Source organism: Sordaria macrospora, chromosome 2 (assembly GCF_033870435.1).
Source record: "Sordaria macrospora chromosome 2, complete sequence".
Classification (NCBI taxonomy): domain Eukaryota; kingdom Fungi; phylum Ascomycota; class Sordariomycetes; order Sordariales; family Sordariaceae; genus Sordaria; species Sordaria macrospora.
Window position 1 is genome coordinate 3,498,424 of NC_089372.1, and position 26,179 is coordinate 3,524,602.

The 26,179-nt window shown below is 51.6% G+C and overlaps 6 protein-coding genes across 6 annotated transcripts; 3 read left to right on the top strand and 3 right to left on the bottom strand.

Moving 5' to 3' along the window:
- Positions 1-18: 18 nt before the first annotated feature.
- SMAC4_02721 (uncharacterized protein) lies at positions 19-3,483 on the bottom strand. The gene has a single exon (XM_003352239.2). It carries the CDS (start codon positions 2,854-2,856, stop codon positions 157-159), a length of 2,700 nt encoding a protein of 899 aa, XP_003352287.1. The 5' UTR covers positions 2,857-3,483; the 3' UTR covers positions 19-156.
- Positions 3,484-6,065: 2,582 nt separating this feature from the next.
- Positions 6,066-7,297, top strand: SMAC4_02720 (uncharacterized protein; the record flags this gene model as incomplete). The annotated part of the gene is made up of 2 exons (XM_003352238.1): positions 6,066-6,302; positions 6,461-7,297. The coding sequence occupies 2 exons, from the start codon at positions 6,066-6,068 to the stop codon at positions 7,295-7,297; spliced, it is 1,074 nt and encodes a 357-aa protein (XP_003352286.1).
- A 441-nt stretch (positions 7,298-7,738) lies between these two features.
- SMAC4_02719 (uncharacterized protein) lies at positions 7,739-9,652 on the bottom strand. Its single transcript, XM_003352237.2, has 2 exons — positions 8,214-9,652; positions 7,739-8,138 (listed from the first exon to the last, which is right to left on the bottom strand). Exons 1-2 carry the CDS (start codon positions 9,408-9,410, stop codon positions 7,992-7,994), a joined length of 1,344 nt encoding a protein of 447 aa, XP_003352285.1. The 5' UTR covers positions 9,411-9,652; the 3' UTR covers positions 7,739-7,991.
- Positions 9,653-11,025: 1,373 nt separating this feature from the next.
- Positions 11,026-14,820, top strand: SMAC4_02718 (uncharacterized protein). The gene is made up of 7 exons (XM_066089832.1): positions 11,026-11,978; positions 12,047-12,507; positions 12,560-12,854; positions 12,924-12,948; positions 13,006-13,208; positions 13,263-13,612; positions 13,669-14,820. The coding sequence occupies exons 1-7, from the start codon at positions 11,363-11,365 to the stop codon at positions 14,677-14,679; spliced, it is 2,961 nt and encodes a 986-aa protein (XP_065946154.1). The 5' UTR covers positions 11,026-11,362; the 3' UTR covers positions 14,680-14,820.
- Positions 14,821-15,969: 1,149 nt separating this feature from the next.
- SMAC4_13268 (uncharacterized protein) lies at positions 15,970-18,072 on the top strand (the record flags this gene model as incomplete). Its single annotated transcript, XM_066091346.1, has 4 exons — positions 15,970-16,513; positions 16,617-17,001; positions 17,072-17,250; positions 17,309-18,072. The coding sequence occupies 4 exons, from the start codon at positions 15,970-15,972 to the stop codon at positions 18,070-18,072; spliced, it is 1,872 nt and encodes a 623-aa protein (XP_065946155.1).
- An 813-nt stretch (positions 18,073-18,885) lies between these two features.
- Positions 18,886-23,316, bottom strand: SMAC4_02717 (uncharacterized protein). Its single transcript, XM_066089831.1, has 2 exons — positions 19,884-23,316; positions 18,886-19,825 (listed from the first exon to the last, which is right to left on the bottom strand). Exons 1-2 carry the CDS (start codon positions 22,148-22,150, stop codon positions 19,792-19,794), a joined length of 2,301 nt encoding a protein of 766 aa, XP_065946156.1. The 5' UTR covers positions 22,151-23,316; the 3' UTR covers positions 18,886-19,791.
- Positions 23,317-26,179: the final 2,863 nt, after the last annotated feature.

The following is a 26,179-nucleotide window of genomic DNA, read 5'->3' on the forward strand; positions in this document are numbered from 1 at the left end:
ATCGTTCAATCACGAATATATGTCCAAAAAGCCACTATGAACTCCGCCCAACTCAAAATGCATCATCATCACAATCATCATTATAACGGCCAGTGTTCCCAGTCCACTTCCCCTTGGAAGAGGCCCCCAAACATTAAACCCAAACATCAAGCTAAATCACAGCCACTCCACCCCCTCCGCCCACGGCTTCGTCGCCTTCGAATAATCCATCCCCCTTCTATATCCCGTCAACAGCTCCTCCTCATCCACACCACAATGCACCTGCCCATCCCGTCCCTGAAACCATCCCAGCCCATATGTCTTGCCCACCTGATCCTCCAGCTTCCTGACCATATCGGCATTACTCAGCTTATTCGTGCCTACAAAGTCGTACAACATCTTGCTCTGGTGGATATACGCCAGAACACTGGCAATGGTATTCGGCTGCCTTGGCAAGAACACGCGGCGGCGTCGAATGAACACAATGGTGGCTAGCACCCCCATGTACAGCAGGACAAAGTCCGCCAGACACAGCGAGATCCAGAAGGATAATGGAGTTTCTTGGCCGGCGTTGATTGAGTTTGTGTCGTTTTCGTCGTCCCTAGCCTTGTGAGACTGGAACTCCGATCTCCCATCAAGCAATAACGCCTCCTTGGTAGCATCGACAAACACCCTCCCCTCCACACTCGCCAAGCTTGTGACCAACACTGTCAAAAACTCCGCCATGACGCTCCCGAAACCGACAAAGCTCACCAGCCAGTGTCCGTTCATGGCCCCCTTTAGCGCGACCCACCCGCCGAAGGGCATAGACCTGTAGTCAAGGGTCAGCGTCTTGGGAGGCGCGTGCCTCTTCGTAGAGAGGATGTAGTACGGCTCCATCATGCGCACATCCGTCTCCATGGCGCCCCAGCTGAGCTTGAGGCAGACGGCCAAGGCGGTGATCACCCAGGGGGCTCGGTCGGCCAGGACGTTGGCGGGCGTGAAGAGGACGCAGGGGATCAGCACCGAGAAGAGAGTGATGAAGGTGATAAAGGGGATGGCGCCCACGGCGCGAAGGGAGAGCGGGTGAGGGTTTTCGTCGAGGTGGCTGCCGGTGTAACGTTCGCGGTCTTGTTCCTTTTTGGAAAGCGGTTTATTGTAGACTTCGTCGGCGGGGGCAAGAGCAGAGTTGCGCAGCACGTAGCGATGGTTTTTGAGCTTGTTGTGGATGTCCTTGTGCGTGGCCACGTCCATGTCTTTGAAGTCCATGAGGATGTGGCTGACCGTGGCCATGGAAGCTAGACCGGCGATGCCTTTGACGTCGGCGAGGAGGCCGGAGCGACGACTTTGTAGTTGGTAGAAGAGGATGCAGCCGAATACGGCAATAATCACAAGCGTGAGTGTGAGGATGCGTGACCAGACGTGGTGGATGGAAATGCGCTTTTCGTCGTTAGGGTTCAGGAGGCGAGTGTCACGGTCTGGTGAAAGGATAATGCAGGCTGAGCAGAGAGTCGGGACCAGCGCGTTGGCGAGAAGACTTGCAACGGTTGATACCGCTACCGCATAGTGTTTGTAATGGAGGGCCCGAATAGGTCGGAAGAGGTTGAAGAAGGTAAAGTAGTCCACGTTGATTGACTCTGCTGCCAGGGAGCCGTCCTCCTTGGATAGCTGGTAGAAAGCTTCAAGGCGCATCACCTCGAAGTTGGTAATCTGCCAGAGCACACCATATGTAACGGCAATCAGTGTCGGCAAGAACTTGACACAGAAGTACACGCTAGGTGTTATATCGGTGGGCGACCTGAAGACAACCAACGGCTGGTTGGCTGATCGTTGGTATAGGACTTCCACGCCCCCGGCCGCAACGATGGAGATGATGATGAGTGACACCAAATATGGCCATGTCATGGAAAAGGGTTTCCAGTCTGGCGTAGGGTAGAACACCTGCTTCTCAATCCTCTTGGATGTAGGAAACGTCGTCTGCCGCATTTGGGTATACGGACTTTTTGACCCTGGGTCTGGTCCAGCCATGACGCTTAAGTCGAACTTGCCCGAGTTGCTCATGATGTCGTCGTCCATCACCACCTCAATTACTTCTCCTCTTTTGTTTGCCTCCTGCTGTGCCAACTGCTTGACAGTGTCATGGCGACTGAGATGTGCAGCGGCTCTTGTGAATGAGCGTCGCATAGAAGAGCCTCTTTCGGAGATGGGACTCGTAGCCAGCAGCGCAGATTCTGTCACCACAGCATCGGTACGGATTCCAGCCCCCAAACCACCGGTGAGTTTGCCCTGTGCTTCCTGTTCCTGTAACGACCTAACAAACTTGTCATCCGCGTGTGTAGATGGTCCCAAGGCTGCGCTAACATCGAAGACAGGCTCGACGCGTGGGTACAGGGCTGGAGCCGGAGGATGGCTGCCGCCTAGGGGCGCGGCGGACTGGATGAGGCCGAGATCGATGCCATCTTCTTCGGGAATCGTGTCATGTCGGCGGTTCAGATGGGCAGCGCGGGCGGCAAAGGACCGGCCCTGGCTGTGCCTGTTGCGCTGGAACGGTGGTGGTTGGTGGTGGTTTACGGAGAGCTGGTCTGAAAACTGCACTGGCTCGTAGTTGCTCTTTCTAGCGCCTCCCCCGCCTAAGCCTGACAAGTTTGACAGCGCAGACCAGCCCGTGTGGGCTCCTGCGTAGACATGTCCGCCCTCTCCCCCGATGTCATGACTTTGATAATTTGATCCACCATGATCATATTCCGACTGAAGGGAAACCAGCGACGGCCGTGGCTGTACATGGTCGAAATCTGCGAGGTCCGATACGGTCGATATCCTGCTGAAGGAGCCTGCAGAGTGGGCAGAGTGCAGAGGGGGTCGCGCGTGCGGATACGGGGGCGCATACTGGTAGTCCATCGGCGGCTAGCTCTACAAACAGCGTCTGGTCCACTATAGCAACGTCGACAGGAAGAATGGCAAGAGGTTCAAGAAGTCAAGGAGATCAAGGAAAAGGCGAAAAGAAGGAAAGGAGTCGTTGAAGTTGAGGGCGCTGGAGAAAAAACTGGATCACGCCCAAGACACCTGCAGCGCTGCTGGCCAACGAGCTGAGAAGCTGCAGTTGATCCTCGACTGCAGCTGAAGATTTGTCGATTGTGGCTGTCGTTTCTCCGTGGCGAAACAAAAAGTGAAAGAAGTATCGTCGACGGTGGGGGTAAGGAGAAAAGAGGGGAAAGAAACGAAGGTCAGTCAATGATGAAGATTGAGGAGGGAGAGTCTGACGAGCTTCCAGGCAGCCCCAACTTCCCGATGGATGAGGGGGGAAGGCGCGAGGATGTAACGACCACCCGTTTGTTTGGAGCCGCGGGCCAAGTGTCTGTCCAACCTCGCCAACATCACACCTTTCGGTTCCCATCGCGACACCGAATAACCAAACGAAGATGACGGGAACGGAGGCCGCCCTCTGTTGCAGCCTTGTTAACAGTCGGAGGGGTCCTCCACGATGAACATGGGGGGCTTAGGGTCGTCTTTGGGTAGGGCTGGCGCTTCATCCCCCTGTTAAGGCCCGCTCAAGGTGCGCTTAAAAAGGCCCAAGACATCTTATTTCTGGGGGACTGCGGGGGGGTGTTGACACCAGCGTTGCATCGCCAAGTATTTCTTGGCGGAGGTGTGGGAGGTGTCCTTGTTCAACTTGAACCTTTTGTAGCTTGTGCCACCAATATTTGGAGATGGCATCGCTGGCAATTCAGGTACAAATGGCATCGAGTGATCTAAGTGGATGGCTGAGAAGGAGAAGTCTGGTGTAATGATCTTTCCCGTGTGTTCATGTCCTGGATTTGCATTGATGAGTGGATAGGGATGTCGTCTATCTGTCTGTCTTACCACACTGTCAGCTTGCCTAGCTGCTTCCTTTGATCCCTAGGTTCTATTCCTAGGATCACCCATGATCGATGTCGGAAAGTTTCCCATTTATAGGCGGGCAGCTCACGCTTCTGCAGGTCCCTGATCACGACGTTTGATGGTGGTACAAACGTAAGGTACACATGCCAGCATCGTCATTGGGTGTCAATTACTAATGTTCGTGCCTTTTTAGAGTTGTTTTCAAGACAGTATTGGGGAAAAGGGGTAGGTGCGACAAAGGGGCCAAGACCTACGACCAAGACGACAACCACGACGACAACAACCACGACGACGACGACATGCGATTAATGTGACACGGGTGAAGAAGGGAGCTTCATGATTTCAGGAAGCTTGCGCAGGTACAGAAAAGGGGTGCAAAGGTCCACAAATCAAAAAATTCATTCAGGGCAGTGTCCGAACTGACCAGCTGCAGGCCGACGAACACCTGCATCACCACCACCACCACCGCCTACCGAGCAATGTTTACTGGCTCTAAATCTCATACCGCTTGACTACGCAGAAGGCGGGAGGAATGACTTTGATTCATCAAGCGCGGAGCTTATATCTCAACTTCTCAAGATCCTGTAGGTTGGTCGGACAGATAGCAGTCACCGCAAAGGTGGCAACTCTGGGGGTCTAGGTATGATGATGAGTGTCTACATACAGATACCAACTGTATGTCTTACACAGATGCATAATATGCATCTCCAACTCGGGTTTTGCGTCTTTGTTATCCGTTATCGGCTATTCATCTTGTGGAATAGTAATCACAGAGTGTCACAAGTGTATCTTCTCGTTTGATATTTCCCGGCACCAGCCACCTGAGTCCTTCCAAGTCAAGAGGCTTGGACCTCGATGCACAAAAAATAAAATATTCCCATGTCCGGACAATAATGTACATTGCCCGTTGATAAATCCCTGAATTTAATTCTAGAAATATATACTCCATGAGAACACTTGAGTGTCCAGTTTGAATACCAACTTCTCCCTCTACAGATCACAAAGGACAATGCCGACAACTCCTAGCTTTGGACGATGGGACGGGCTTGTTCCTCACACAGCGTGGGTTACAGGAAACAGTAAAACATTTCTCCGCAGATAGCCGTACGAGGAGAGAGTTCCTTCCACCCGGTAGAGGATGGAGTGATGAGTACAGTGGTTCCTTCCTCTCATGTGGTAATAGATGAACCCGACATCGGACACTTTTGGATGTTCCTTCCCAGGGTCATTTTGTGAAGGTATTGGTCACAATTCATCATCCTGTGACCGCCCAAGTTACTGATACCATGTGGTAGGAAACAATCTGCGTGCTCTTCCCAGCTTCTTGTTCTCCTGTCATGAATTTTTTTCCCCCTCTAGCAGCTCAATACGCAATGTCGGGCGTGACACAATCATTTGCGGTCATGTACTTACTTACCAATATTCGCATCCACCATCGACAAACGACAATATTCTATCTCAGGTAGCCAGGTAATGGTGAACTAGGCCCATCCAAGTCTACCCGATCGAGGCGGACCAAGACGGCAGAGAATCGAGATCAAGGCAGACATTGAATACACGATACTGTACGACAGCTACAAAAGTAGGTAATGGTCGTTGGTTGCTGATGAAGTTGAAACGTCATGGTGTAGAAACAACACCAAAATGCTGTTGCGTCGAGTTGCCCACTGACCGAACAGCACCTTTGAACTTTCCGGTCTACAAAACGCCTCGCTGGTATCTCTAGCCGGAGCACTTCTGAATTGCCTGCCTGCTTGAGCCGGTTCGAATGGCACGGGCATAACGTCGACGACAACGACGAAGACGACGACGGAGACGAGAACCAGCGGAGGCGATGAACAAACTGTTCCCTTGGTATGGACAAATAATTCCTTCAAGACGACCAGCTATACTAGAAACCTGGCCGAGAATCAGCAGAAACCACCCAAGATACTTCCCCGGGTACGTCTGTGCCCACAGCCTCACCTTCACTCCACCGTCAGATCGGATGGAAGGTCTTGAAACACGCCTTTTTCGCTTCCGCCAAAGCAGGGGCAGCCACAAAGCCTTGACCTTCGTTTCACTTTTTCGCAAACCTTCCCATCCAACACCAACCGCCAATCACTTTGCGGCCAACAAGAAATATTTTGCCGTCCCGGTACAAGATCCCTCTCCCGGCGCACCCCGCACCATTCGGCCGCCCATCACCACTCGACCGACTATCCCCGCGACTCGCGACGATCGTCGAGATGGTAAACTCGCTTCTCGCCTGGACCGAGGACGAGCTCCAGTACCTCAACGCCGTCCTGCGATGGAAAGATGCGCCCGCGGAAGAATACAAGCGACTCTCCGACGGTGGCGCAAATGATGCGCTGTCCAAACTCGACCTGCAGGGCTCGAAATCGGTGCAAGAAACTAAAGAAGAGGAAATCATGATCCTCGTTCTCGGTGCCGAAGGCGTAGGAAAGACGGCTCTTGTCCAAAAGGTATGTAGGAATGCGCCGAACCATCTCCGCTCTCGTTTCGCATCTCGGCGAACACAGTCGAGCAGCGACAAGGCCAACGGCGACAACTGCTCTGAACGCAAACTCACGCCCTTCCTGATCTCGTGCACAAGTTTCTTCTGACACACAATGTGCTCCAGTTTGCCAAAACCCACCACCACCCCTCCACCTCGAAACCCAACCGCTACCTGCTCACCCTCCCCTCAGATCACTCTTCCGGCAGGGACAAGTCGACTACCTACACCCTCCATACTCTCGAGCTCCCCCATCCCTGGTCCACCACCACGCGCACTACACACCCGCACCTTTGGACGCGCACTCTGACTGAGTACGACGGCGCCATGATCCTCTACTCCGTCACCGACCCTTCCTCCCTCGAGCACGCCACATCCATCGCCTCCGCCATCCGTGACCACTTTGCCTCCCTCCCTCAGTTCAGCGAGGACTTGGTCCCCTTCAACAAACCGATCGGCAGAGGATCCAAAGCGCACTACCTCCACTTCAAAAAGACTACCAAGAATGTAGTCAGAGAATTCGCCATGGTTCTTGTAGGAAACAAAAGCGACGTGGACATCCTGGGCGGCGCAGCTATTGCTGCCACTGCCGCCGCAACCGCAGGCTCACTGAGCGGGCTCGGCCTTGGACTCAGCGGGATTGGAGAGAGGAAGTTGTCGACAAAGGAAGGAAAAGAAGCCGCCAAGAAACTGGGACTGGCTGAGGCGTGGTTTGAGACGTCGGCGGGCGTGACGGGGGAGAATGTCGATGTCGTTTTTGAGCGGGTCGCTAGGGAGGCGGTGAGGAATAGGAGAGAGTATAGGGAGAAGAAAGGAGAGCTTGAGAGAAATGGGAGCGAGGCGTTGTTGAAGAGGGATTCGGAGATGGCGGAGAGTACCGCTACAAAGAGCAAGGGTGTTGGTGGATTATGGAGGAGTCTTACGACGGGGTGGTTGCCGTTGTTTGGGAAGAAGAAGGGTTAGCGCAGTCGAGTGTGTGAGGTGGAGGGGGGAAGTGTGGTTGATGATTTCTCTGGAGGTGGCCTATGGCGCCTCATGCTGGTAAGAGTTTCTGGTGGGCATGGAGATAGTGATGATCCGCGTCACAAAATAATATGGAAGGAAGAAAGGGAACGGAAGTGGCTTTATGGCATGATTGTCGCTGGAGTCAGTGGTGATGTCCAGCCAGATGGAGATTGCCCGACCAGGTAACCGGGAAGAGGAACAAAGGAGGCGTTACTTGTGTTTTTCAGCGAAGATACCCGGAAGGACCGTTGCATTCAGATCCAGATCCAGATCCCATATCGAGTTCAATAATGAATGGGCTAAGCCAGTTAGTTCATTAGAAACAATACGAGTTTGTCCGGCTGTCGGATGTTGTTGTGGTACTAATATGTATATAAAGCAGAAGACTCTGAGTGAGGGGTGCCACTACTTACTTCAGGTTCTCATTCCCCACCCCCAATTGTAGATATAAACGTACGAAAGTCCTAAGTCTAGGGTCTAACCTATATCCGATTCTGTGTGATCTCCAAAGTGGTGTGTGTATGTCCGGTGACCCATGATATCCCCAAAATTCCAAAACGCCTCGCTCTCTATGCTCAATATCCCTTCCTCCCTCTGAGACCCTTGTTCATGCAATCATACAGCCATTCAAACGTGTCGCTGTAGCAAGTGTCTAATACTGGCGAATCTCAATGATACCATTCAGCAATGCCTGTCTGAACAGGTCCGCAAACGAGGCAGTAGTGCGGCAATCACTCCTCTCCCTCTTCTCCAGGGCTTCTGGCAACCAGTCTTGGATCTTTTCGATTCTGTTCGAGTGCTGTAACATATCACCGTCAGTATTACAGCTTACAGCACTTAATAGCCGAAAAAGGTATGTAGAGTCTAAACTTACCGAAGGATGCGTACTCATCCACTCAGGCACCTTCTCCTGCGTCTTCCTATCCATCCTCTCCCAGAACGTCACCGCCTCGCGCGGATCATAGCACGCCTCCGCCATCATCATCAAGCCGATATAATCCGCCTCGCTCTCCTGCTTGCGGCTCATCGGGTTCGAGATGGCCGTGTTGAGCGCCCACGCGCCCCCAAACTGCGCGATGAGCGCCCCCACACCGAAGATGCCCGTGAGCACCACCAGGCTGTACAGCAAGATGTTGACGCCAATGTTCTGCGACATGCGCTCCCCGACGTGGTCAGCGACATTGTGCGCAATCTCGTGGCCCAGCACCGTCGCCAGCTGCGAGTCTGTCCTGGCTAGGTGGAGGATCCCGCTGAAGACAAACACTTTTCCGCCAGGCAACACAAAAGCGTTGGCGGTGTGCGGATCGTCAATCACGAAAATCTCCCACTTCTCGTCCCGCATCCCGCTGAACGGGATCAGCTTCGCCATCACCCTCTTCACACGCTGCGTGCGATAGTCCCAGTCCGGCAGGACACCGACACCTTGCTGTTCCAGATCATACAACAGGCGGCGGTAGGACAGCTCGCCGGCCTCGACTACGCGCTTGCGCGAGTAGATGTTGAACCGCGTGCGCCCGGACACGGGCACGGTCTCGAGGTTGATGAAGTAGAAGATGATGGTGCCGGCGACGCAGAAGATGGCTAGGTATTTGGTGTTTTGGTGGCGCGCGGCTTTCTTGAAGTCTTGGTCCGTGAAGAGGGGGTCGGCGTAGCGCCGGTGGACGCCGTAGGGGTCGACGCGCTCGTTGAAGGAGCGGTTCCACCAGTCGTTGGAGGCGAAACGGCGTTGTTGTTGGTGTTGTTGTCCTTGTACTCCCCATGGAGGCGGAGGTCTGCGAGCAGTTGTCGTCGGGCGCCATGACGTTGGCGTTGGTGTTGGTTTTGGTGTTACATGTCGTCGGTAGGCTCGGACCTGCTGCGACGATGGGTATGGATGGTCGTGTAAGAAGCTTCGGCTAGTTTGTGAGGTTGCTGTCGTGGATGGTGATGCAGTGTTGAGGCGTGCGCGTGTTCGGAAAGCTGCAGACGTAACAGCCAGTGCTCGGGTGCCTACGACAGCTGCAAGGCCGGCCCGCTGCCCGATCACCGTAGAAGCGGCAGCACCAAGCGATGGTCGGAGAACAGGAAGCATGGTATATACCGTAAATGGAACCGTCGCTAATCGTATGGATGTGTTACTTCTCAAAAAACCAAGGTCAAAGACTAATTAATTCTAGGTACGGCACGCATGAAACGAACGAAACCGTCTAGGAAACGCGGATCGACACATGGTAGAAAGCGAGAGCTGAAGGAGGGAGTTTCAGCCACCAGAACGTGGCTTTCAAAGGGTGTTGTATTATTCAGAATAAAGTCGGTTTGTTTGCTGACTTCGCTACTTGTGCACTGATGCAGTGGAATTGCGGCGAAGGTGGCAGACAGAAAGCTCGGAACCTAAATCTGACGAAGGTGACGTGAATGACTTGAACTTTGGACGAACTTCCGCAGACTCCGTCATCGAACAGGGAGGCAGATTGTTCTACGTACGAAGAAGAGCGACGGCAGGCAAGGATGAAGGGGAGAACTGAGGGCTTGGCACTTGAGTCATTGGTGGAGCGAGCCGCGATAAGATGTGATAACGAATCAAGCAGCCAAGGGCGGGGTCTGTTCCCTTCCCGTGCGGGCAGGAGTCTTGGTGCATCTGGAACTGTCTATTTCCAACGCCATGACATTCCTTCCTTCCACTATTGTTGAGAGTTGACAACTTGCCGTCTGTCTGTTCTCGCTCCATCACCTCTATCAAGCCGATAATATTCGAAATGCGGGCAACGGCCAAAATAACAACCAACACACACACACTTGTCTAGCGGGACACATACGAGCAGTCGAATCAAAGATTGAACAAGAGGCCGCCAATGTTCAGCAACCTTCAGCTGTGAGGTCATGATGCTTCTAGCCCTTTGAAAGGATTCCGAACACTGGCGAACAATTGGTGCAGTGACCCGATTACCTTGCCCATCATCGTCGGCCCGCAGTACAGTACCTACCTACAGCCTTGAGGCTCGGGGGATTAGTCTGCTACCCGATACATATGTCGGGCGGGATCATGCGACATCTCATGGGTTGGGTTGGGTTGGAGTCTCACGACATGTGTTTCGCGGTCCATGCCGCCAGCTACACTACACTAAACCTCCGCGGAGGTGTGGTAGTATTAGCGTGCAGGATTGTGCCTCATCAACCTCGTGTCTAGTGTTGGTCAAAGGATGCCGTTGGTGATGCCTCACCTCTCAACTTCTCAACAACACGGAAGAACACGGCGAAGGTGAGTGGCATTGCCTTATAATGATTTGGAATTATCATGGCTAGAGTCTTGTTTCGCAACACTTGGTCTGCATGAATACCACTCATGTGTCTCAATGGCCGCAGTTGTCGCAGTGTTGCAAGTGCAATGATGGGTCGGAAAGGGCAGTCACTCTCTGCCAACGCTCCCTCTTGCCATACAATGTTTCTTGCCCGTGTCTATGCATATTGTGTCGCTCCTGCCTTAGACCAAGGCTGTTGGTGATTTGGTGTTGGTTTCCAGAGTGCAGAGTTGCAGAAACAGAGTCTAGCTCCTTCCCGATATTAAAATATTGAAACCTCGCAGTCTCCGAGTGGCTTTCCCCGCGCTTAGAGGAGTGGATGAAGACAGCATAGAGGCGAGTTTTTCCATCACCAACAACAATCCCGGCCTCGTCCGGCTGCATATCGTCTGAACTTTTGGTCTACTTTGGTTTGTTTGCTTTACCTAACCATTTTCCCCCCTGCCTGATGCCCCGGTCCCCCCCTCCCGGTCCGTCTCCCGGTATAAGTCCTGTCTCACCCCAAAGTCATTTCCGTCTACTACACAAACGTGGTGGTTGCGCGCCGCGATATACTATTCGTCCTTGGTTTGGTCTCCCCGAGCAGCCTTGCTTACTTATCTCTACTTTTCCCCTCACATGTGCCGTGCCACTATCTCACGGCATTTCGGCTTGTTTTGATTCTGACGTCCTCGGAAAAGAACAAGGCTGGGGTGGCATTCTGGTTCCGTCAGCTTGGATCGAGGTGGATTAGCCTGGGCTGACAATGGCTCCTATGGCCCCCAATCCTACTGCTGTCGAACCCATGACCAACGAAACAATCGATACAACCATCCCCGACTCCCCCTCAAGTCTTCCTCAGACACCCTGCAACACCAAATCTTCGTGGGTCACTGGCAAACGGAACAAACTTCTCAGGCGCATTCCTCTCTTCAAGCCGTCCAAGCTGGAGACGCCCATGATGGCTTCGACTACACCTAGGCCAGCAGACTACCAACATGTCGACACCGAGTACAGCTCTACCCGACGTGAGGAAGCTGCTCGCTCTGTTTCCCCGGATTCAGCGTTGAGCGCCATGGGTCATGATGGAGACCAGGACCGCGGAGAAGGATCTCAATCGCCGCCGCCGCCGCCGCCGTCCAACTCACAACATCAGTACCAGAGTGTTCCTTCGCCGCCGTTGAACCAGGAGCAGCAGCCTCAAGCTCCAAAAGAGTCGGACATGGGGACCTATCCTGCTTACCCTGCGACATTCCCTGGAGGATTCCATTCGTACTCGCCGCCGCCCATGGCCATGTACCCGGGGTCCCCCATGACACCTCAAGTGATTAACTTCCAGGGTTGGGGACAGGCTTATGACGCCCAGAGCTTGATGAGTTCACGTATGTTGAGAACCTGGGGTCTTTTTTTTTTTTTTTTCTATGTCTCCATCACTGACCTCTGTCTTCAGCTCAAACCCCCTTCACCCCGTTTGGACAACCACCTTTTGGACAGCCAGTCTATGGACAAGGAGGATATGGACAGCCGCCCTATGGACAGCCACCCTATGGACAGCCACCCTACGGGCCACCGCCCTTCGAATGCCATTCGCAGAGCGAGCCGTATCGCGACAAGGTCAGCTGGCTTGGGACGACCTTGTGGTTCCTGTCCATTTTCTCAACTATCGGGAGCGGCCTCTGGCTAGGTGTCGCCTTTATTCAACCTAAATGGGGAAGGACAGTTTCCTCCGCCCATGGGGCCCTTCCACCGTCGACAGCTTCTTTGCTCACTGCTCTGATCGCCAAGTTGATCGAAACTTCCTTCGTTGCCGTGTTTGTTGCCTCTGTTGGTCAGATTCTTACCAAGAAGGCTTTCGATGTTGGCAACAGAGGTGTTACGTTGGGCGAGTTCGGCATGAAGAACTGGGTTGTTGTAAGTGCCTGAAAGGATATCTTTGCCAGTATACTTGCTAACTGTTCGCAAGTCGCCTGGTTTGATGTTTACGAATATCAAAGCCTGGAAGAAAGTGGGATTTACCCCCTTGGGTATTTTGTGTATGGTCGCCACCCTCGTCGCAGTACTATACACCACAGCCTCGGACGCCCTCGTTGCCCCCAAATTGAAATGGGGCAAGCCCGAACTGATCCTCATGAAGAATAACGCCATGGCTAGCTATGGGAACGTGAGCTTCGTCAAGCTAAGCTGCCAGCTGCCGGATACCCTGTTGGCGGATGAACACAGCGCAGGTAGTTGTCTTGCTGCGTCTCTTTCAGGTTTCTGTAAGTCAACGGCAACGCTATATTTCAAGCGAAGGTTTCAAGAACACCCTTAGCTAACCGTCACCGAAGCATACCATAACTTTCAAGCCTTCCTGCAAGTCGTCTACCATTGGCCGCCGTTTGCTACGTTTTGTATACTAACGACATCTAGGTCTACATGGTCAGAATTTGGCCGGAACAACACGAAGCCAGAGGGACGTTACATGTCTAATAGGCCCCCAGTAACAGCAACGCTTTACGACAATGTCACGGTTACAGGAACGTGGATTAATACCGAATATAGTGACCCCATGACAAGATACGAGGAGTATAAAAGAGTTATCAACAATGTGACTCTAGCAGTTCCTCACCCTGGTAAGCTTCCTCTTCAATTAGGAAAACAAAAGTGCCCGGCCTAACCATGTTTAGGAGTGTACGACGCAGCAACAGATCCCAAGAATGAGATCCTCCAGCCTAGCGATCTTTCCGGAGTCGGAGAATACAGGTTAGCGGCAAGCGCAGTTAGCCCGGCGCTGAATATTCTCTGCGTGGAAATGACCAGGAAGGAGCTTGCGCCTCTTGTTTATACGGCATGGCCCTTTTCCAACTTGACGGACGCGGAACTCAAAGGTGAAGTGACAGGCGGTTTGAATTGGTTGAACGATGTCCCTCTTTACGACTGGGCCCCGAACGAAACTCAATGGCTCAACCGGACCGATGTGGACGACATATTCAGATGGGGCCCAGAATACCATCGACGACCACCGGTCTTTCAGAGGGTAAGCACCTTCCAAGCCGACTCCACTGAACTTGCTAACAAAGTTGGGATGGGTAGTTTCCGTCAGAGTACAACGTGATCATCAATGCAACAGTCCAAGGCTCAACAAACTGGACCTACAAGTCAGGCTCTATCTATACACTCGTCAACAACAATTTCACGGACGACTACACATTGTGCGAGATTCGGTCGTGGCTCTCCACCAACTGTTCGACCCACCTCAACATCTCAGGGACAACCGGCGCTCATATGTCGGCAAACTGCGAAGATGAAAGCGACCCAGTCAGCTACCGCAAGTCAGTCCCAGACGCTGTGGAGTCGGATGAGGCCGACTGGAAGTGGTTGGCGGATGCTTGGCAGCTAGCCATTTATATGAATTCCGGACTGACAACTCTGAATGCGTCGCGAGATCGAATCCTGACTGCACTACCTTTGGAGGATCCCCTTCTCCCCCTCAAAACACCATCCCTCGCAGAGGTTTTGGCAGCACTTGTCAGCCCCACATTGATATCTGGCTCGATAAAGACGCCCACTGTTAACTATTGGCCCCCAGAGGCGATAAATGCTACTTTGCCAGGAATGCCAGGATGGGAGCATGAGTTCAACGCCTCGATCACGAAACAAGAGTACACTTCGGGTGCTGCTCAGGAATATCAACGCGCGTTCCTGGTAATCCTGATCTTGGGGTTCTTACTGAACCTGTTTTGCTTGGTTCATCTGTTCATCCAACTTAGGGGCCGGCCGCTCACCGACTTCACGGATCCAGCAAACTTGTTTGCTCTGGCCATCAATTCTCCCCCAAGTTGCCAACTGAGCGGGTCATGTGGGGGAGGACCCAAAGGCACTCAGTTGGATGTGCCATGGCGTATCGGCTACTCGGAACAATCAAATCACTACTTCTTTGAGGAAGCAACCGAAAAGAGGCAGAGACTCAAGAGGAGGAGCCGTCGTGATGTGGTCACTTCGGAAATGGAGCTGGTAGATTTCAAGGACGGCGATACCAAGGCAAAGATGGACAACCCAAGACAGAGCTACATCAAGTTGAGCAACCATAAGAGCTGGCTGTAAGGGTTTCTATCCGGAGATAATGTTGCTGGTTTGGGACTGGACATAGTGCAGCATGGATATTTGCTGGCGGTAATGGGAGGGGAAGTAACGATCCATAATACAATACATACATGACTTTACGCCTCTTCCATCCCTTCCACCTCTTGTCATGTTTTTTTGTGGTCAATTGATATTACCGGTACTTGCCATTGGTGACTAAAACCGGATCACCTTCACGTCCATTCCTTATGGTCTCCGAGTAGGTAATAGGACAATGTGCTATGGATGTGGTACAAGCAGCCCGAAGGGTACCATTGGAAGCGGAATGGGGGACAACTGATATTACCTGCACAATCATCCTAGATTATCCCCATGGATATAGTAGGAGAGCTCTGGCCGGGGGAGAGGGGGGATAAATGGGTAATCGAAAGTCCGTTATCTCATCCAATAACTGATCTAAACTAACGTCTGGGGATATCCGTGCGAACCATGTATCGAGAACCAGATGCCCGGTTCATTTGGCACTGATAAATATCACATATTTCACGTTCCGCACCTGTGGTGTAGGTCCGTATCTGGGAAACTTGCGGACATTTAGACCTCGGACTTCTCAGGAAGTGAAGTTGTATTCTCGGCCGCTTTGTATACCAACGCCCAGGAGCGACAAAGTCTTGATTGTGGAAATGGAACGTAGTCCAAGATTAGCATGTTACTTTGTCCCCAAGATATACCAGAAACCTGCTTCTAGTGTTGTATCCAAGAAATCATGATCTAGATTAGTCTTCCCGTGTGAATAATTTTGTACATTAGCTCTACCAGGAGCGGCGGACGACAACACAATAACCAGTTCCATAGAGCCCGGCCCTCACCATGTCCAGAGATAACCCACATGCAGTTCTCAGCATGACAGTGTTTTGTATATCAGTGCCAAAGCCGCACTCTCCTTGTCGTCGAACCACTTCGAGATTTTCAGATCTCCGCGGAACCACATCTTGACGAAACCAAAATTCTCCAAGTGCTCATCCTTTTCTGCAGCTTCACTACCTTCAACCCCCTAAAGTTATTCAGCCCTCAATGTAGACACTGTTCGGGCCGAAAGCCAAACTGACTTCTAGTACCCCAGGTCAGACTTGCTCGACCGTCCAAGATTATAAAATCCCTAACTGGCAAAGAGCTAGGCGAATCCCTTTGAGAACCCACCCGCCTGAAGCAAAGATCATTACCGGAATCTTGAAAAGGGGTCTGCAGTAGAAGGTAAGAACACTGCACTGCTGCACCGCTGCTGCACGTTCCCATCCCTGCATAAGCAAAATGAGGTCCCTCTTCTTCCTCCTGGCGGCAGTCACCACCCACTTCGCCCCTTCCCTCGCCAAAGTCAACTGTCCCCTCTACGGTCCTCTCTTCCCCAAACCTACCAATCTGCTCCAAAACTCTGCCATCCGAGCCGCCGCCAAGTCCCTTGACGGCATTTTCGAAAAATACATCGATCACGACAACACCACGGGCGCCGACCACTTCTCATATTCCGTCGAGGTCTTCTCGGGGAGCGAAGAAGACAAGCCGCTATGGTCGCACTACTGGACCGCGCCCAACCTGGAGGGGTTCAACTCGACGGGCGTCAGCAAGGTTGACACCAATACCGTGTTCAGGATAGGGAGTATCACCAAGATTTTTACGGTTCTGGCCTTTTTGGCGACGGTGGGTGATAAGCTCTGGAATGATCCCGTTACCAAGTACTTGCCGGAGCTGAAGGCGTTAGCGGAGAAGACACCGGGCGGGTCGATGATGGTGCCGGATTGGGAGGAGGTGACGTTGGGGAGCTTGGCTAGTCAGACTAGTGGGTTGATAAGGGATTGTATGTGTATCTCCTCTCCCCTAAGTTCTTTTGAAGTTGAACGACAAAGATATATAAGCAAGTAAGTGACTGGACTGACGGTGTGCAAAACCATGAGGAAAAGATGCCCTCCTAGGAGAACTAGCCTACGAAGCTCCCCTTGAAGATCTCTACAAGATCGGCTTCCCCCCTCTCCCACTCGAAGAATTTCCGCCATGCGGCACCAACCCTACTTGCAACAGAGACCAGCTGTTTGCCGGGCTGGGAAAGCTGCCACCATCGTTCCCGACTTCGTCCACCCCGGCTTACTCGGACATCAGCTTTGCGCTCCTGAGCTATGTCGCTGAGCGCATCACTGGGAAGGATTTCAAGACACTGGTGCAAGATTCGGTGCTTAAACCGTTGAACCTTACGCATACGTTTACGTCGGCGCCGGATGACTCGCTGGGGATCATCCCGGGAAATCGCTACAAGACTTCTTGGGCGTTTGAGTTGGCGGAGGAGGCTGCGTGAGTAACTCTCGAGTACCCGGTATACCGTATACACATGAATTGCGGGCTTACAAACAGGCTCCCATAGGACCGGAAACATGTACACCTCGGCGGGCGACATGTCCTCGCTCGGCCGTGCAATCATGCGCTCGACATTGCTCAAACCAGCTGTCACTCGTCGATGGTTGAAGCCATCGGCATTCACCTCGGACCCCAAGTCTCTTGTAGGAATGCCCTGGGGTATCCGGCAGCTTGATATAGGCTTCAGTATGTTTCTGTCCACTTCGTTCCCCCGTACTACCTACCCTTGACTAATATTTCCCAGACCAATCCTTCCAAATAACCCACGCTTTCAACAAACTGGGCTCTCTGGGGGCCTACACCTCCCTCCTCGCCATCATGCCCGATCTCGATATCGGCTTCTCCATCCTCGCCGCCGGCGACCCGCCTGCCGGTCTAGCCATGGACATCGCCGATACCTTAACAACCACCTACCTCTCAACAATGACATACATCGCTCGCACCGAGGCCGACCGGATCTACAGCGGCCAGTACCGCTACACGGGTAACATCACCGTCCCCGTACCTGTTCCTTCCTCGCCCCCATCAAACAGCACCATCCCACCCAAATACACCAACGGCACCATCACAACCGAAAGAAAACGCCTCAACTCCTCCCTCACAATCTCCACCTCCGCCTCTTCCCCCGGCCTCGTCCTCAAGAACTGGATCTCCAATTCAACCGATATGTCCTTCTACGCCGTCGCCATCGGGTCCAACATCACAGACGAGTATCTCGACAAGATCAAGCCTTCTGTTAGGTTATACCCCACGGGCTTCTCCGAACCTTTGTCAGACGGAAAGGGTGGTAAAAGGGTAGCGTTCAAAGCCGTCTTTGAAGACTTGAGTCTCCCCGAGAGAAAGCCGGGGATGCAAATGGGCACGGACTGTGCGACTTGGGTGGGCGTGACGGGCGTGGTTTATGCCAGTCGGCCGCTGGATTTGTTTATCTTTGAGGTGGATGAGAAGGGAAAAGTGAGGGGGGTGGAGAATGGGGCGTTGAGGGTTATGTTGGATAAAGCTGGGTGATGTGAGGGGAAGGCGAGGGAAATATAGGAAAGGCAGGAAGGAGAAGAGAAGAGTCTGGTGAACCGGGCAGCTAAGTATTTTTTTATTTTTTCATATGGTCATGGTATTTGAGGGGAAGAAGCGAATAAATCAACTCGGTTGAGAGTACCAGAAGTTGAAGGAGGCCGTGGAGTGAATGTTCTTGCACGATTCGATTGATGATTCTTACTGCGTGACTCTGATCACCTCACTCACCTTTCCAACTCTGTATTCTTACCATTTTCTTTTCTTAATTGTAGAGGTAATCGGAAAGCAGGTCTTTTTTCTCTCTTGTTCATGCTAAGTTCTTGTCTCTCCCAGTTTAATTCCGTACAAGCTTACCCGAACGTATAGCTCATAGTGCAGTTCAAACACACATATACATGTGCTCTTGACGGTGATTGAAAAATTGGTATTTTATGTGAGCCCCACTTTTATCACACCCGCCTACTCTGCGAAGACACTCGTAAATATCAACGTAATCACGCACCCTTGAATGTCATTTTCATGTTGCTCTTGTCGTTGAGTGAGAGGATTACGTCTCCCTTCAAGTGTGGTTCGATACACTCGATAAGGGGCAGTTTGTGACGAGCGGAACGCTTTCTTAGGTACTCTGACAGCTAGCTGGCTGGCTGGAGGTAAATGTTCAGTGTTCAGATTTCAACTGGAACCAACCCTCAAAGTTACCTGTTTACTCTGCGCAGTGTGATGGACTGCTGATGTGCTGGTAAGACGACTGACGGTTAACATGCATGATACATCAGGCGAAGACATCGTGTGAATGGAAAAAGACAAGAGGTCACATGGATCATCGAAAGGGTTTGCTAATTTATTTTTCTTTTTCTTTGGTATTCTTTCTCTTCTACCCACCCAGCTCAGCTGTAAGTGGAAGTGATATGCTATGCTATGCTTGTATCCCTCCTCGGATGCTTGGTTTTGCCCTTCGGGTATAGAGTTGTGGGTGTTACACGTTTGATGGTGATGTTCGATTTGTTTGTTTGTAAGGGCTTTTCGGGGTCAAGTATTTCTGGGTTATCCATCCATGATGTATCACACTCAAGGCCATGCGCCGAGATATGTCATGGTTTGGTTTGTATGGAACGACCAATCCTTTTTTGTTGATCTTGTTCTTCTCCTCCTCCCTTCCAACGCTAACTATGTAGCATGGTATATGCCCCCCATCCTTTCGGAGGGGACTTTCTTCTTTTTCCTCCTCCACCTCCGCCCTATCTCTTGCTTTCCACCACCCATAGACGCCTTTGCGATGCCCTAGCATATTTTGAGACAAAAAGAAATAGAACTAAAAGCAGAAACAGAAAAAAACGTTGTGATGAGTGAGAGTAAGGAAAAGAACACTCTTTGCCCGTGTATCCAACACGGCAGAGTGTGAATGGTTGGCATAAAATCAGCATCAAAAGCAAGGGGGTATACAATGACTTGAGGCAAGGAGGCACAGCAAGCACACACAAAGACCCTCCCTTCTTGGAAACCTTTGTCCCCTCTATCCCGTCCACATGTGAAGTTGTGATATCCATACCCAATGCAGGGGCCTTCCAACAAACCAAACCTAAAATATACCGCCATCCGAGGAGGAAAATGTATCGCCGTAATGAAATGGCTTCTCCGAAAAGCAAAAACTCCATTTATTCCCAAGGTCATAAGTGGCCAAGACTAGAATATCTTGCCAGTGAACTTCGATCATTAATGCTCATAGCCGGCACCTCGTTGCCACGGGCTGTTGCAAACGTTAGCTTTCGGTCAGATCCAATCATCAATTCTAGATAAAAACGTACCTCGCGTTATTGAGAGCCCTGTACTGTGGCGTGAGGCTGGCGTTACCACCTTGTGGGCCGCCATATGGACTTGGTGACGGTGCCCGATGATCAAAGTTCACACCTGGCTTCTCTCCATACTGAGGACCTGGCGTGTTGCGGCCTTCCGAGGGGAATAACGGCATCGCAGGGTCAACCGGAGACCTCGGGGGAGCATTGGTGAAGTGCAAACCAGCTCCACCAGCTGGCATGCCGGGCTGGAGTTCGGTTTGACGACGAAGTGAATCCGAAGACATGGATTCCGCATCGTCATCGAGGTCGAGTCCCTTAAACCCGGACTTGTCTCCGCGAGCGGTTGCTGCCAGCGCATCCAGCTCGGTGGTTGTCGTAAGGTGAGTCTGGGACTTCATGAAGGACGTCCTGTCATCGGCCATGTACTGGTAACGACTATCGGGATTCTCGCGGAAGAACACAAAGATCGTAGAGCAGATGAGCATCAGCAGGTAAACCAGAGAGAAGATGGAGTTGGAAATCCACAAGATGAGGCCGATGACACCAGTGACGAGCGGTGGCTGGTTGAAGACTTCGGTGAACATCAGCAGGAAGATGGCGTTGATAAAGTTCATAACGCAAATAGCAATATTGAACCAGTTTGTTTTCTTGTCCATCCAAGGGCGCATAACAGTAGCGGCGATCAAGGCAGCGGCTTCGATAATAATGAAACCGACCGCCTGTGCAGTACCATTATGTTGTCCGAAAGCGACAAACATACCCTTGACAATGGTATAGCCAAGAACAGGGATAATGAAGTAGTAGGCCGAAGCTCGGAACTGAACGTAGAGGAAACCCCATTTGTTCAACGCTTGAGGGTCGGAAAAGAGGATGTAGGCCGGGTTTTGGTGCATGACAACGGAGCGGCGCGCGATTCTGGTAACCTTGAATGCGGCCCAGCCCAGTGTACCAACCATACCCAAGAAGAAAAAGAGGGCCAGCACAACCTCAGCAGGCGAATCCTTCTGGGTGAACTCCCACATACACATGACGGTCATGGCGGGGAAGCCGATAAGCGTAATTCTGAAGAGAATGCCCTTGAGAACGGTGAACCAGCCGTTTCGGAAGTCGAGGAAGGTGTCGTGCTTCATCCAGCCCTTCTGTGCGGCCAATTCGCAGTATGCTTTCCAGCCGGCAACGCAAAGGATGGTGATAACGACGAGGACGCAGAAGAAGACCAAGCACGTCATGAACAGGTTGGTGGATTCAATAGAGGCACGGAAAGCCGCACGCTGGATGCCATACACGACGTAGGTGCCGGTTTCTGTCTGAACGTTTCCGCGCCTGAGTAGTTCACGCTTCATGAGCTGATCCATGGGTTCAGTGATGGTGGTGGGCATATACGACATGGAACGCCTGGCCAAGCTCACACCGAAATCCGCAATGTCCAGCGCACGCTTTTGAACTTGAACAGAAACTGACGCCATGGAGTCGAAGAGCATCGAGGGAGTGCCGCCAGTCGCACGTTGATACCAGGTAAAAATGTCCTGCATAAAATTGATCTTGATGATGCCCATGCTCCACTGGAAATCCTGGGTCCATCCCATGACGGCAGGCGGTAGACGAACAGCGGTAAGTCCGAGCATGGCCTGGGCCTGGAAATAACCAAAGAGAGAAAGGGCGTTGGCGGCGACATGAGAGGCGGCGTTGTGGTGACCGAGGCCGGAAACGAAGGCAGATGAAGTCAAGGCGAAGGCAGCAACGATGGCGGTAGCCCATTTGACACCGGCCAAGTCGACGGTCTTTCCGTTGGAAATTTCAGCTTCGACACAAGCGACCGATTGACTAACATCCTCTTCATCTGTCATGTTGATTCTGACTCGTACTTTGGCATCGATATCGGGAAAGTTGTAGGCGATGTCGGGAATCTGCGAAACGGCGTCCTTGTCGACGGGGAGGGAGAAGTTGAGAGGAATTTTGCCGGCCGTCATAGGACACAAACCAAGCAATCCAGATTCGCAAGGGTCGAATTGGGCGGTAATGATTTCATAGCCGTAGGCCGAGATGGCGACATCGAAGATGATGTTTCCTTGGATGGACGAGAGGGCAACAATGTCGACATTGGCCCTGCCAGTTTCCGGGGTATAAACGACGTTGAACAGACTGGCCGAGAAGCCCGAGTTTTCCTGACATGTTTTAAGGGCCTTGGACGCCAGCTTCTGTTCGCCAAAGACGGGCGATACCAGGACTGCGATGGTCGCGAGGGCCGCCAAGGGCCGTGATATCGAGAACCGCATTGTGGTCGGGTTTATGTGATTTCGAGCTTGTTGGTTACTACTATACCCCGAAGGGATTACTGGGTGGAAGAAGCGATTCGCGGTCTTTGTGTCGTCGGCGGTTACTCGTTGAAGGTTGGAACAAGATGTAGTCGACACCGGTGAAGCTGAGCTGAACTGATTGTCAAAAGAAGACACCCAAATGTATCGCTATTATCCAACAAGAACAATAGCCAAGAATCGAGATCGGATGAATAGCAGAGAGCGATTGTCAATGCACGATGGGGCCGATGTTGTTTGTCGTCGTTTCAAAGGCCGGCTTCCAGGTTGTTGGATCGAGTTGAGTCGAGTCGAGTCGTCGAGGCAGAAATGGGAAAAGCGAAGGTAGTCTGTCGTTTACTCCAACCCATTCATTCCTCTTCAAGTTTCCACAGCTGAAACGAGCGTGTTGAAGAAAAGCGAGGGTTTGGTCGCGGAGGGAAGAGGACGATGTTGACGAAGGAAAGTTTCGGAGTGACTTTGCGGATGCGGTTTAGTTTCTGTCCGGTTAACGTGGTAGACCAAGGGAGGAAGGAGGTTTGGATGGGCAAAGAACAGGAATAGAAGGTGCTCAGAATTGTATCTGAAAGAAGTAAGAAGGGGGGGAGAGACTGAAGAGGCCGGCAGAGGCAGCGGCACGATGCTGCTTGGGGACGGAGAACGCAACTGGGGGCGTAACTCCTTGATTTTGCAAAAGACGTGTGGGAGAAAGAAGGCAGTGTTGTGAAGGAGTGAAAGAGGGTGGTGTCGTAATGAGAGACAAGACGGCCAGACACGAGGGAGGAGGGCCTGGGAACGAAGGAGAGAACTGGAGAGCAGAGGACGGACGGGAGTGCGACGAGATTGGGCCAGTACTGAGATCGGGACCCGCCCTTGGCCAAGGCAGGTACGACGAGGCACAAGGTAGCGCCCGCATTATGCAGCCCCGGGGAGATGAGGTGTGGCCCCACTAGCGGAGTACCTGCGTTCTGCACTCTCCACATACAGTCTGCAAGGTACCGCCTTAGCATTTTTGATGAGGCCCTACCCTTGTGCCGTCGCACTTGCACGACAGGACCCTGGGGCTTCCTTTCCTCCAATTGATCCCTTCCTCTTTCCTTCAGGGGCACCTCCCTCACACGGCAGTGGCACTGTTGAAGAATGCCAACGGCGAGTTGTACAAGTCCTGAGTAAATGATTTAAGACTGGTCTTTCCGCCCTCATCTCGACAGATGGTGAACAAGACCTTGGCTGTCTCTTGGAATGCGCAAAGGCCAGTCACACATTTGCACTTGGCCTCTTGTCGTCCTTGGAACTGTGCTTGGTCAACATCGTATTTCGTCACCAAGCATATTCTCTTGCTTTGCGGTGGCTGGCAATGCCCCAAATGCCTCCATTCTGCACCAACATGACAAGCTGGGCAAAGGACGAGCAATGCTGGATGATAGGCAGCGTGAGATCGTCCTTCATCTGTTTACACTACACTACCACATGTCAACCTCTTCGGCAATCCATGACAATTGCCAACAACAACTTCCCCTCCTTTTGGCGCGCAGTCATTTCGATAGTGCACCCAAATTAGCGCTCGTCAAAGACAATGACAGTCACAAAGAAACACTTTGGACAACAGACACCAAACATTTACCAACAACTAACGCAATGTACAAACGCCTGTCGGCGAGATGCCACATGCTCCAGCGCTTCTGTAAGGCATCGGGAATACCAGTTCAGATGAAAAGGCAAGGTACATGCCGAGTATAAAATGGTGCAGTAAATACAACCGCGTACATAACCTTCAATTCCAAACAGCTCTGCACAGCCCCCTTTGGCGCCGACCAATGACAGGCCATCCCTCTCCCACCCCCAGAGACTCGAAACCCATAAAGGTGGAAAAACTTCCTGATACAACAACCCAAGACACGGATCGCAAAAAGGCGAGTCGACGGAATCTACGGACACTGGTGTTTCGAAAAAAAAAAAAAAACGAAAGCAGGCAAAACGGGTTCCACCGAACAAGGTTCTCCGCTGCAACAGCGCAAAGCCAACAGCGACGGCCACGGCGCCGAGGCGGGCGAAGTCCAAATTGGAGGGTCGAGATCTTACGTCTTTTATACTTGTTCTGTCTTTTTACGTGTATAAAACACGAGGACGATGAGGACCCTGATGTCTTTTCTTTTGCTTCAAGTGCCGTCTGTCGGGAATCTTCCTCTTCGCCAACCGCCAAGGGGTCCCAATTGTGATTACATCTTGCACTGCCTCTTGTTTCTCATCTTGACAATCACAGCAATTCACATCCTCCCATTTCACATCTCGAAGGACTTTGACAACATTCAATCACCACGGTACCTATTCTTCATGAACAACAAACCGAACCTCAAGGCCCGCTTTCTCTGGGCAAAAGGAACCGCTGCTGCTGTCCGCTTTTCGGGTACGGCAAAGCTGTAACCAACCCCACCACTAGACCCATCTGGCGTGCAGCAAAAATAGACGCCATGGAGTGCCATGGAGTCGCTGGCTGGCTGGTCAGCCAGGGGTAATACCACTATTCTTCCTAGGTGTTCTAGAATTTTGGGAGGAACTGAACAAATCATCACGACACCCTTTCCAGCTTCTCAATGACGTTTTCCAAGAGGTTTTTCAAAGTTCTTCGAGATGGGTTTCCTTGGCAAACCATCAAGGAAACAGATGGTTTTCCCAAAAAGATGCATCGCATCAATCACGAAAGTCATTTCACATCCGACGATCTGTCCCCTCTTTCTCTCTATTACAACCCATCCATCCAATCAACTTTGCACCCCTTTGAAGCTTAGCCCAACCACGGATCTTCACGCTGATCAAACACTGGTTGCTGCTTGGCCTCACTCAGCCCGCTGTGGGTTTACAACTTACAGGACGTTTTGTAACTTTCGTCATTGTGCTTTTGTGTCCTTTAATTCGGGGTTTTCTGATCATTGTCAAGTTGTCCAACAAGCCTCACCGCCCTCGAACCGGACACAAAGATGGAAGCTTCAAGATCCAGTGCATTGCGGGAAGCTTAAAGGTTGAAACCAAAAGAAACTGACACTCAGCGATGTTCTAGATCGCAACCGTTGTGCTTGGCACGGTTATGCGCTTGTCTGCATACCCTGGTTGTTAACATCGATTTATTATACCGACGACCTGATACTTCTCCAACTGGTGAATACAAGACACTCAACTTCACCTTATTCCCGCGCAATGATCTACAGTCAATCAACTGCAACAACTCCATCCCCAGCCATCGCCATTCTTGTTTGAACCTGAAAGTTGGGAAGGACTTCGAGTCAGCAGTGCTCGCTCGGTCGACAACAGGCTCTAACGGACGGATCACTGTACTTTCCAACAAGAAATAAGGAGGAAAGGGAAGAAAGAAAACGAGCGATACTCGATACATTTCATCCAGGTCGAGTTCAGGTGGGTACCAAAACACGGAAGCTCACAAATAATACAAAAAAAAAATCATCCGCAATCACGGTTTTCAGACCAACGGGATGATATTTGCGTGAATGTGTCATTGTTTCTTCAACCTAAAGCTTAACCAAGATCATCACCTTCGACTAGTATATATTTCGTGTTTGCAGCAACTACTTGCTCTTTCCAGTCCGTGTGGACATCTCTTCTGCTTGTGCTGTTCTACCGTAATCAGGTGATTAATCTGTTCTGAGCATTTTGAAATTGGAAGCGTAAGCAGGAAGTAACAACCCAATCCCAAAACGACAGAGAAGAGAATTTTTTTTTTTAAAAAAAAAAGCGAAGAAAACTTGTGGATTAAAATAACTTTTTGGATGGACGTACAAGCAGGAAGAGACTGTTCTCTGAACCTTTTCTTCTTTCGAAATAAAGGACAAAAAGACAAATATCCAACAACAATAAACTTGTAATAGCCAACAGCAGAACCTCGACATGGAAGGGATGGGGGCAGAGGTAGTCGATACCTTCAAGACATCAATCGGATCATCAGCATCAAAACTCATCAACATCGTCGTCATGCAATACACTCAACAACACCTGTCT

Coding starts and splice junctions, on each gene's coding strand:
- SMAC4_02721 (XM_003352239.2), bottom strand. CDS start 2,856: ATGGACTACCAGTATGCGCCCCCGTATCCGCACGCGCGACCCCCTCTG.
- SMAC4_02719 (XM_003352237.2), bottom strand. CDS start 9,410: ATGCTTCCTGTTCTCCGACCATCGCTTGGTGCTGCCGCTTCTACGGTG. Junction 8,139..8,213: donor GGATGAGTACGCATCCTTCG/GTAAGTTTAGAC, acceptor GATATGTTACAG/CACTCGAACAGAATCGAAAA.
- SMAC4_02718 (XM_066089832.1), top strand. CDS start 11,363: ATGGCTCCTATGGCCCCCAATCCTACTGCTGTCGAACCCATGACCAAC. Junction 13,209..13,262: donor TCTAGCAGTTCCTCACCCTG/GTAAGCTTCCTC, acceptor AACCATGTTTAG/GAGTGTACGACGCAGCAACA. Junction 13,613..13,668: donor GACCACCGGTCTTTCAGAGG/GTAAGCACCTTC, acceptor TGGGATGGGTAG/TTTCCGTCAGAGTACAACGT.
- SMAC4_02717 (XM_066089831.1), bottom strand. CDS start 22,150: ATGCGGTTCTCGATATCACGGCCCTTGGCGGCCCTCGCGACCATCGCA. Junction 19,826..19,883: donor AGGGCTCTCAATAACGCGAG/GTACGTTTTTAT, acceptor CGTTTGCAACAG/CCCGTGGCAACGAGGTGCCG.